This window comes from Protobothrops mucrosquamatus, unplaced genomic scaffold (assembly GCF_001527695.2).
Source record: "Protobothrops mucrosquamatus isolate PMUCROS unplaced genomic scaffold, P.Mucros_1.0 scaffold2076, whole genome shotgun sequence".
NCBI classification, from domain to species: domain Eukaryota; kingdom Metazoa; phylum Chordata; class Lepidosauria; order Squamata; family Viperidae; genus Protobothrops; species Protobothrops mucrosquamatus.
The window spans coordinates 78312-90615 of record NW_015388180.1 but is presented as its reverse complement, the minus strand read 5'-3'; the positions used below and the strand labels follow the sequence as shown (position 1 = coordinate 90615).

At 35.3% G+C, this 12304-nt stretch overlaps 1 protein-coding gene across 1 annotated transcript in view; it reads right to left on the bottom strand.

Annotated features, from left to right (window-relative positions):
- The window catches only part of LOC107294753 (adhesion G-protein coupled receptor V1-like), a gene marked incomplete at its 5' end in the record, with an annotated part of 172964 nt that overhangs the window by 83252 nt on the left and 77408 nt on the right, over positions 1–12304 (bottom strand). The window contains 2 exon segments of the mRNA XM_015824010.1: positions 10600–10700; positions 11755–11915. Of these exon segments, the coding sequence (XP_015679496.1) occupies positions 10600–10700; positions 11755–11915 (262 nt within the window).

The following is a 12304-nucleotide window of genomic DNA, read 5'->3' as shown; positions in this document are numbered from 1 at the left end:
GCCAAGAAGGCTCCACACACATTTGCACTACTCAGGTGACCCCGAGGACACAGGTAAACCTCCAAATGGCCTCAACGACCTTCTAAAAGAATCCAAATGACCAGCTGTCTGTAAGGAATATAAATCCTTCCATTCCCCGCCATCCAGTCAAAGCTGAAGAAGCTTCTTGGATGAGAAGAGAAACGTCTTCAAAGAAAAACAAGAAAGTCCAATTGCCTCCTGAAAAAGCACCTTTGGGACAACTCACAACAATATATGGCAATAGTATATGGTATGACAGCTTAGTATTATATTCATACCTGTATAAAAAAAGTCTTTTGGGTGTACCCAAACCATTAGACACACACTCAAGTAACTGTGAATCCCAGCCCATAATTCTGAGATATTTGTTAAAAGATCAGTACAGTGTCTTTAGTGGCACAATGCTGAATACAACTTTCTAATACCAGGCATATGGTTTTCCCACCTACAAAACAATGTTTTTATTCACACTAATTATAATGGGAATATTTCCACTCATTGGGGGTCATTACTTCCAGTCCCAAAATTCCAGCAAAAGGAAGGAAAAGTCACTATAATGGTCTGGCTACTTATTTTATAACCAATGACTAATAGAAGTTCCTGTTTTTTAAAAAAATAAAAAAGCAGAAAATAAATTAATAAATGCAATTAAATACAATTATAAATACATAATAAATACAATTTTGATAGCAACATGTAGCATATCATAAAATATACTCAAAGGAAAAAATATTTCACAAGAAAAACAAAGGAATATAGTGAAATTCTACCTGTCAGCCTAGGAATGATCTAGGACAGGGATCCCCAACCTATGGGCTCTTGGCCAGCGGGAAGAGAAATGGCTGGCCAGGGCACGCATGCATGGCCATGCATTCCCCCCCACTCACGCTAGCACCCACAGCCCTGTTTGCGCATGGGTGCACACGCACGCACACACAGTAATTTGGAAGCTGCTCTCCCCTCCAGGCCATGAGCCCGGAAAGGTTGGAGAACTCTGATCTAGGAAATTTACATAATAATTACAAAAGGCAGTAGATCACAGAAGCAGATGAACCTTCACAATTAGAAAATTAAATATTTAAAAACTTAATGAGAACATGAAATTACAGCATTTGTGTTAGCTGGGTCAGATGTTTCTGAACATTTAAGACAACCAGAAATAGGCAGAGTATATGGAAAAATACAAGATTGCAAACCTTCTCATAGTAATACTATAATGATGGTTTTAACTAATATGAGCCCATTAAATTATGTCACATTTAATGAGTGCTTAAACAATATTATTAAGAGTGCATTAATTGGACCTATTTACAAGAAAAGTAACTTCATTTCCGGCAATATAAATTACTCAATGCTGTTTTATTTGTATTTGTTATTAATTCTTCTTTTCCTTCCTAAAAAATTAAAAAAAAATAAGGAGATATAATGAGCAAATCAGAACCTTCCGGAAACTGCAGCCCAATTTTTAACTGTCTCCCCCCCCCCTTAATTCTAAAATATTGGTGTTCGTTTTTAATTACATCAGGTAAGAATGTACAATTATGTTTGTACGTGCAATGACTTAGAACATTTAGTTTAGGCAGGATCCATACAATTCACAGTAATTATCACTCTGAGAATATTAGCTGTATGCTTTCATGATGAAAACTGCCATTCATGGAGGAAGACAAGAAAGAAGCCATGTTAGGCATCAAGCTAAAATTCTATAACAGATAATTTATTATGAAAATCAATAATTTATTTCTTATAAATAATGAAATGGAGTAAAGATATTCTTAACCTCAGTATATTCATATCCATTTCATTTTCTTGGCAGTACTATAGAAGTAGTTTGCCACTGTTTTCTTTTGGAAGCTTTTTCAACTTCCCACTCTGCCCTATAGCTCTAGAATTGCTAGCGAGTCCCCTTCCCAAAATCCTAATACCAATGCTACCACATGCTGAGGCTTTAAAATAAGTACAGGTAGTCCTTGTTTAGTGATTGTAATTGGTTCTGGAGATATTGTGGCTAAACAACGAGAAAGAGAAAGAAAGAGAGATGTTGCAACTGGTTGCTGCAATCTCACGTAGATAATTTTTCTCATAAATGTGTTTTCTGCCTCACCCACTTTTTCATTTTTGCCTCCTCGGAGGCAAATGTGAGAAGCCACATTTCTCTTATAGTAGTAACAAATAGGATGAATTGGAAAACAATCAAATTATGAAAACTTCTGGAGTACATGCTACTTTCTCCTACTTAGTTGGAAGTCAATCTCAAATGAATGTGAAGATTGATACAGTAACCACTTTCTAAATCAGAGTTCCCCAACCTTTTCGGCTTTGCAGACTGGTGGGTGGGAGAAGGAGAGAGGGGATGGTTCCATGCGAGCAATGGGCAAGCAGACATCACATGACCTCCTGACTAAATATACAAGGGCAATTCGGAAATAAACCTCTGTTTTGTTATCAGTGACAGACACAGATACAGAACTTTTATTATACACATTAGAAAACTACATTACATTACTTTTCAACATAATTGCCATTCAAATTGAGGCACTTGTCATAACGTCTTACAAGGTTTGAAATTCCTTCTGCAAAAAAATCTCCTGCCTGGGAATGAAGCTACCCTGTAACAGCATTGTGAAGCGCATTGTCATAGTCAAAGTGGTGTGATGCAAGCCACTGTTTCATGTGCCTGAAGAGGTGGTAGTTGCTTGGCACCAAATCTGGGCTATAGAGGGGGTGATCAAAAACATCCCAATGGAACTGCTTCAAAAGTTCTTGGGTGCATCTAGTGGTGTGCGGGCAAACATTATCATGAACAAACACCACACCGGAAGTCAGCATGTCCCAACGCTTGTTATGGATGGCTCGTCTGTGTTTTTGTAATGTTTCATAGTAGACCTCAATTGATGGTTGAACCATGCTCCTTGAACTTCACTAGCAGTACTCCTTTGGCTTCCCAGAATATTGTTGCCATAACCTTTCTGGCAGACAATGTTTGCCGAGCCTTTTAGGGTTTCTTTGGTGAGTGCGTATGACACCACACCATTGATTGCTGTTTGCTTTCAGGGTTCACGTATGATAGCCAGGTCTTATCTCCAGTCACAATTCTGTTAAGAAATTGTTCTCCTTCCTCGGCATAATGCGTGAGAAAGTCCAAAGCAGAACCCATTTGGTGTGTTTTGTGCTCAGAAAGGAGTTTTGGTACCCAACAAGCACAGAACTTGCGATATCCCAAATTTTCTGTCACTACCTTGCACAAAACAGTCCAAGAAATTTGGGGGAAGTGTAAAGAAAGTGCAGATATTGTGAACCGATGGACTTCATGGACCTTTTTATCAATTTTCTGCACGAGTTAATCGCTGACTACAGATGAGCGTCCACTTCTTGCCTCATCATGCACGTCAGTTCATCCATCTTTAAACATGTGACACCATTGATGTACAACACATTCACTCATCACATTTGGTCTGTAAACATTACACAGTTCATGATGAATCGCAGCTGCTGAAAGTTTTTTCACACATAGGAATCGTATTACTGCAGGCACTTCATATTTGACGGGATTTTCTATGGCAGGGTTCATTTTAAATTGCTCTAGCGGATGAGTCAACTGCAACACAACCTTCTCCTTTCACTCCTCACTGCTTACTGAACTACTGCGCATGGCGCCATAGGATGGTTATCGCTATCCCCGCCTACTTCTCGCACATGCTCAAACAGAGGTTTATTTTTGAATTGCCCTTGTATATTTTTTCCTGATCCAATGGTAAGAACTGAAAACATCACTTGGGATAGTAAGGTGGGTGGCATATAAATGTAATTTTTTTTTTAAAAAAAAATAAAAGCACATATTTTTCCTAAATTTGGAATTCATGGTAGAGGTGTCATTTTAAAATAAAATCAAAAGGACTGATTTCAATGACCATCTTTAAGAAATGGTTTACAGTTAAGATAAAGTAACCAAAGTTTAAGCATATATTGTACATATTCGTATATACGTGTAGATACATGTGCATACACACACACACACACACACACATATCTACACACATAGACATTTCTGCATGAGAACTTTAAAAAAACCCTTGCTAGATCAGGCCAAGACCTGGCTTCACCCAGCATTTTGTTTTTCACAGTATCCAACAGCTGCCTCTGGAGAGTTTATAAGCAGGAGTTGAAATCTATCCCTCAACTACTGTTGTTCCCTGCAACTGGTACTCAAAGGTCTGCTATGCCCTCTCTGGAAGTAACACTGAATCTTTTGAGGATGAAACCTGTTTATAGATCTGTGTTCCATGAATGTTTTTAATACCTCTTTAAAGTCATGTTAGTTAGAGGCCATCAGCATGAATAGCACAGGTTAATTATGTGCTACATGAGAAAGTGCTTTCAGTGCCCCAAGTCCAGCATTTTAAGGAAAATTTCTCCCTGTCCACTTTCTTCAGACCATGCATGATTTACAATGTGATCAAAAATTTACTAAGTTGCCTTTCTTCAAGTTAGAGTCCCAAATATTGTAGCCTTGAATTTCCTCAACCCCATCATTTGAGTAGTCCTTATTGCCCTTTTGCACCTTTATTGCACCTGTTTCAAATATGGCACCAAGAATGGTTCTTCAGCTGTAGACATGCCATATATTTGAACAACAGCCTTGCTGTAATGCCAACTTTGTTTTCAGTCTCTTCCCTAATGATCCATAGAATGGAATTTTCCTTTTTCACAGCTGCCACACACTGAGTCAACATGTTTTTTTTTTCTTGATTACTAACAGACACTTATGCCAACATCACTAGACAAATGGGGCTGGGGGGGAGTTAATGTGTATCACTTTATACTTTCTTAAATGGATGGAATTTACCTAAGTATTCATTACCCAGTTTAAGGAGATTCCTGTGGAGCACAATCACCTTTGGATTTTATCACCCTGAATATTTCAGTATCGTCTGCAAACTTGGCCAAATATTTAGCACAGTATCCAGTTACAGTTCAGTGTTTCTGGTTAAACAAGTTTTAAAAAAATGTTGAAGTGGCTGAAACACCACTAATGCAAAATTCAAACTACTAATAGTTTCAGTCACAATAATGCATATAACCAAAAATATAATACAAAATATAAATAAAAAATGTTTAAGCTGCTTTAATGTTTTCAGTCATTTTCTTTTCACTGAATACTATATTTAAGAATGTGAGAATTGCTCTTGCTCATGACGGATTCCTATGTTTGATATTTTCACTGCAGGAAAAATGCTGTTAAGCAAAAAGAATGAAAACTGATCATCTGAAATGAACAGTACCGAATTTCTAATTTTATCACTGAAATTTAATTTTCTGCACACAATCTTTACTAATTAGGCTTCACAAATCTATCAATATGAAATGACTAGTAATATTAAAATATATGCTTCTTAGTTTGGCCTGCTATTAATATAACTAAATGTGGACACATACAGATAACTCATTGCCATTTGCATAGAAAGACTTGACCTCTTATTTTGTTTGCTGTTTAAAATATAAGATGGTTCTATCCAATAAAGTTTATAGTTATAATTATGTATTAGTTGCTTTAAAAAGTTACATGTGTTGGCTCTAATCAGTAAAAATTATAGACAATGGCATCTGAATTTACTATGCAGAATAATAACTGGAAGGAATTACAGAAAGACATGGTTTCCTATATGCCTGAAACCTAAAGATGCCTGACTTCCCATGTAACTATGATCTTGTGGATTGGATCCAAATTNTTATAATTATGTATTAGTTGCTTTAAAAAGTTACATGTGTTGGCTCTAATCAGTAAAAATTATAGACAATGGCATCTGAATTTACTATGCAGAATAATAACTGGAAGGAATTACAGAAAGACATGGTTTCCTATATGCCTGAAACCTAAAGATGCCTGACTTCCCATGTAACTATGATCTTGTGGATTGGATCCAAATTTAGTCATATTTAGGGCAGACACACTGATACCAGTAAAACCTTTGTTACACATGACTGAATTAAGTACTACTGATTTCATAGTTGATTGAATAAGCTGACTGGAAATGAATAAGTCTGAATTTCCTTATCCACTGGGTGCAATTTTTATTAAATGGCTAAATTATACAGGCAATCCTCAATTTACAAACATAATTGGGATCAGAATTTCCTTTGTAAATTGTTGCAGTTTTAAATCAAAGTAATGATGCGAGCTTCAATTTTATGATCATTTTTACTGCAGTTGTAAGTTGTGTCACCATGATTGTAAGTCAAGTCATGTGGTTGTAAGTGCAAATCCAGCTTAATGAATGTTTTTTTTTTTTAAACCAGAAATGGCAAAACTATCAGAAATCATAATCACATGACCACAGGATGCTGCAACCGGTTGTAAATGTGAGCTGTCTGCAAAGTGCCCAAATTGCAATGACATGGCTGTGGAGCATGGGTGACAGTTGTACGTTCAAATTTAGACTGTAACTGACCTTTTTTTGGGGAGGCCATTTTTAATTCAAGGTGCCATTAAGCAAAAGGTTGTAAGTCAAGAACTACCAGTAAATTGGTCACACTGTGTCTGAAACGTATATAGAACATAGAATCATAAGACTGGAAGGGCCCTTAGAGGTCTTTTAGTCCAACCCCTGATAAAGCAGGAGACCTTATACCATCCCGATCAAATGGTTGTCCAGACTATTTTGAAAATGTCCAGTACAGAAAATTGTGACAGCAAGTTACAGAAATTTTGAGAAAGAGTATATTGTTATTACATATAAAACAATCCACTTTTCATTATCTTTGCAAGTTTTTCTTGTTGTTGTTTGCTTTTCAGTTTATTGTGATAAAAATTAATCAAAAGTGAAAAAAGAGATCTACAATCAAGTAGTGAGATGTATTGGCCATTCAAAACTTTATAATATTGACAAGACTAATGGTGCTATATAATCATATACTATATTTGAAAAACAATGAAACCAATCTGCAGTAGTATAGCTTTGACTGAAAATTATCTGCACTTCTCATTATCATATTCAGAACTTTGTTTCATCAAAATGCTTTCTCATATAAATTGCAGTAAGTTTCAATGGACATACCATGAATTCTTCCAAATTATGTTATATGAAATAATAGAATAACAACATGTATGAAGATTTAAGGAACAATTGCTAAATGTTATGGCAATGAACATGCAACAGTATTCTGGCAATCAGTTCTGACTGCACACTGTAAAAATGGGGACATAAAATAAGGGAAAGAGCCAAGGTAAGCACTTCTGTTGAAGAGACAAAGTGCCCCTTTCAAAAAGGCAAAAAAGAAATAAAACAAAAACCTCACAGTAGAAATCCTTCACAGGAACTAAGTTCAGGATGTTTACATTTCATACTCTTTCTCGGTAGGATAGAAAGATGTATTAAAAATTGGCTGAAAATAAGGTGTTATGTAAATGCCGCATAATATCCTGTTGTAACAAAATGTTCAGACTTTTCAACATTCAATAAGTGTTCTCCTTGTTTGTTTCTTTATTGTGTCTTTGCATTCTGTGTAATAATTACTTAATAAACTCAGGTTACTATAAGCAGGAAATGAGACTTTGAACCTCTCCCATCCTTTTGCCCATTAACTTGCCAACTTCCATCGATAACATTTGCTGAGACTTGAAAATCTTAATATTGTACAGACCAAAAAAACTGGTATGGTATGGTGGTAGAAGCAATGGGATGAAAAATACTGGGATCCACTCCCCCAAAGTCTCAACATTCGCACATCTCTGTGCCAGCTTCAGATTTGAAAAACAGTTAAATAAACAAGAAAATCTCTAAATATATTCCTTCCCTTTGCAGTTTTTGAAAAATAACACAGAAGAAGACAGATGATGCAAACATCCCTCCATTCTCATGTCTGCCATGTCAGATGATGTCAGCCCTTTGAGGTAATCCAAACAAGAGACCAAAACCATGAAAACTATATTGTATAGAACCTTATAAGTCTGAAAGTATGTCTCCCTCCCTACCTTTAGTTTCTAGAGAAATAGGGAGGGTCAATTCTGCTTTCTCCACCCCATCCCTCCATTGGATTTGGATTTCTCTTCTCAGACTGTTGTATAGGCTATGGCTCTTCTTCCTGTCTCTCAAATGTATTCTCACAAACCATTATATCTGGTAACCAACTGGGCAATAGAAATGCTAAACAGTTGTTCTCCATTAGGTTTTCTTATAGTTTTTCTTATCATTTAATTTAGCCGTCTAAAAATTATTGACATCACCCATTATTTTTTAGCTTTGCTTTTAGTTTTTAATGTTTTAAATAATAATGATTGTAATTATTTACATTTTTTTTATTTTGTTGCATGCTGCCCAGAGTCATTTGTTTTGTGAAATGGATAGCTGCAGAAATTTGAAGAATAAATAAATAGATAAATCCAACATAAAACAGATGGAGGGTGGGTAGATGGAAACAAACAAACTCAGGCAGGTGTATTGAATTATCTTGCATTATTTTCATGCTTCTTCCATGCCCTTTATAGAAAACCATTTTTACAAGTGACACGCTTTTGCATGACAACAGCTCCAAAACTGTTTGTAAACAAATGGAGCATTATGGTAAAAATAATAAATAAACAGAGCTGTTTATTTCAGATGATATTCATATAATGTTAATAACTCAAAATTAGAAAATGAAGTTGATGAGCTTACTAAGCTATTTTAAACCATCTTCTGTTAAGTATGTAAGCTTGAAGGAGCATATAGAGGACACAAAAATTTATCCACATTAGAATTCAAATAAAGGAGAATTTATAATCTATGAAATATTAGCCTTTGTTCATCCACAATCAAATCAATATGTACAAAAAACATATAGTCCTATAGCTCAAGTTTTGGGCAATTTAACCAATTTACATAATCTCAAGGAACAACTAAGCCTTTGTAAAGTAGTATTTTGTCTATTGCCTCAATCAAACATTTAACTAGGAAAATAGATTTCTAATACACCAGGGGAAAGATTTCACTGCCACCTGCTGGTTTTGATAGCTAATATCTATGTAACCTATCTAAGTAAGGAAATAATTGTACTGAGCCTGAAGAATTTCAGAAATGGCACTTTAAATCGCACTTTTGACACAAAATGAAAATGTTTGTGGTATGTTCAAAGGTATACAGCACATGCATCAACTTCTCATTCTCCTTCTGATTAGAAAGATATTGTTCCTATGGTTTCTCCTTGCTTTTTGCAAGTGAATATCACTGAGCATGAGCACATTTGTAAAAAATGTTGCTGTTTTAAACATTTGAAAATGTGAATTCAACAAGCAATTGCATTTACCTCTAGAAACTGATCAAGGGCAAATTCATTTTTGAAATATGTAGATGAGAGGTGTTCTATTTACATAACGAATTTATACACACACACACACACACACACATATATATATACAGTATATAGACAGACAGAGAGAGAGAGAGATGGTCTTTACACTATTTATTTATTAATCACATTTATATGGTCTCCTATGTCACAAAAATGACTCTGAGTGGAATACAATAATCAACAAAACAGCAAACATATTAAAAAGTATTATAAAATATAAAAATAAATAAAACTGAAAAATACTATAAAAATACACAGGAAGAGAATATAAAGTATCTGTGGTTTCCTCAGAACCCCAGGACTGGTGATATAACCAGGTCTTGTGGGCCTCCCTGAATGATAGCAAGGATGGAGCTAACCTGAGTTTTAGGAAGAGAACATTTCATAGGGCAAGTGCCACAGCAGAGAGCCTCCCCCCGAGACCCATCAAATGCAAGTCCCTGACAAGTGAACATGTTAGATATAATGTCAGAAAAAACCAGAGATCTGTATTCACTATTTGTAGTGAATAAAGATGATGGCCTTGAAGGACAGAGGGAAGATCAATTTCCAAGACAACATTTAGATAAATGAGGCTTGAGTCCAGGCCAAGAAAGTAGTTTACAAAAACCTCAGACTGTTTCCCCTTCCCACCACATTAATTCTCATGAAGATAGGAGAGGAGGATAGGAAAGCACATTCAGACTTTCTGTGATTCTGTTACTATACTGTAGCTGTTCTAATAAAAATGGTATGGTGTCTGCTTCTTAATCTGGTCTATATCATATGGCTGACAAATTATCTAAAATTTATCTAATTGTTATTAATTCTCCACTTCTATATTGATGTTCCTTGTTCCTGAGATAAGAGGAACCCCTCAGCTCTTATTCTGCAGATTATTCTATCTGCAGATTATTCTATCCCACCGGAAAACCTCTTCTCCAAAGCACCTGAGGGCAGAAGTAGTAACTGATGGAAACTTTGAAGAAGAGAAGCAACCTAGAACCAAGACAGTGAGAACAGTTAACCAGCGGAAAGGCTTGCCTCCAGAAGTTGCGGGTGTTCCATCACTGAAGGTTTTTAAGAAGTGATTGAACAGCCATTTGTCTGGAATGGCATAGGGTCTCCTGCTTGAGCAGGGGGTTGGACTAGAAGACCTCCAAGGTCCCTTCTTACTCTATTGTTCTGTATATAGGATGAAACTGGGTATAAACTAGGACATGGGATAATATGGCTATAGAGAGCTTTATATTAAATTAAACATGTTCCTACCTGAGTACCCAAGCAGGCAACCATCATATGAGTGAGGAGTTTAGCAGCAAACATTGATGTTCTGGTACATAAGAAATATGAAAATATAGCCAAGATGAAGCCTGTTTTAACCAAATAAAAGTAGAATTCAATTACTCAATTAGCCAAATGATTCAGATCATTTCATAAATTGCAGACCAAGGTATGCACAGCAAGACAAGGTTTTGTCCAAATGGTAACAACCTGAGGTCATGATATACAATAGAAGGTCATAATGCCACAAAGCAATGTCACAATACAAGCATAAAAAAGGCAGAGTTTAAGTTGCAAAACTGTAATGTTAATCATTTCTGCCACCAATTGCAGCTCGGTGAATGTTCTTGACTTCTCCTGTTTCTAAGTACTTTTATTGCAATCACAAATACCTTATAGAAAATTTCTCTTCTGGAATTCATAACCTGTAGGACTATATATTGAAGTAACTATATAACACAGAACTATTTAATTTAATAAGCTATTTGGCTACTTCTGGAAGAACAATGGTAAGATAACTAAACAAATTCCAATTTTTTATGAATTTCAATCGCTTTTGTACTATTATCCTTCTAGGATATATTACATTTGTCAAATATAATTATCTTAAATAAACATCTAAATATTAAATACCCTAACTAAAATATAATGTGTGAATTTGCCCTAAGTGTATAGAAATAAAATTAGAAATTTGAGCAGTAATCTTTGGGCAAAAGTTATCCACTTTTAACTACTTAGAAAGAAGTGAATTCTAATTAGCTGGAATAAAGTATATCAACTGAGACTTTTTTGACTAATAACCAAAGGAAGCATAAATTCTTTTATTTGCATTTTCTCTTAAGGTCTTCTTTGAGGATATTATCATTAAATACAATTTATTTTGGTGAGGTTTCAAACAATCACACAATTATTTTGAAAGATCCAAGGAAGAGTTGGAATCATAGGAGTCCATTCTCTATCATCTTTTAAAAGCAAAAAGAAATTGGAGTAAAAAATGTGGGTCAGCATCTTCACTGTGCATGTCTAAAATAGCTCTCTAAACTTTTCTTATATTCCTTACTTACACAGTGATTTTCTAAAAGAACTTCCGATATTATCTTTTTAAATCCATACAGAAATCAACAATACTGTAACATAACTGACCAGAAATACAGATGAAACCAGAAGAAAAGAAAGCTTCATTGTAAGAAGAGAAGCTGTCTGTCTGTGCCCTAGCTGCATAAACTGACATGTGTGAACAAGAGCATTCCACGTAATCGGAGGAATCTTCCATCAGCTTACAGAATTGAGTATTAGACAGCCAACTATAGAAGAAACAAATATTGGCAGTTAATTTGTTATTTCTCAACTTGATCAATAATGTCAAAAATGTAAACAAACATTATAAGAATTGTGTTGATCTATAACAGAACCAAAATGCTTTTGTAAACCAGAATATAGTTCCTTGTGTTGTGGAATTTATTAGCTAGAATAATGCATGATTGGCCACAAGGATTATAAAGTCAAGACAAGTTTAGAATTTAATCAGATCGATGCCAAACTTTACGGGAAAGCATAATTTCATAAGGGTGTAGGAGACTTCTGAGACCTGAGTCTAAAACAGATTTTCTCAGAAGGTTATCAACCAATGCCTCACAGATTAACTCAAACATATGGAATTTAACTGGGTTAACATGTCAAATCTTGATCAGGA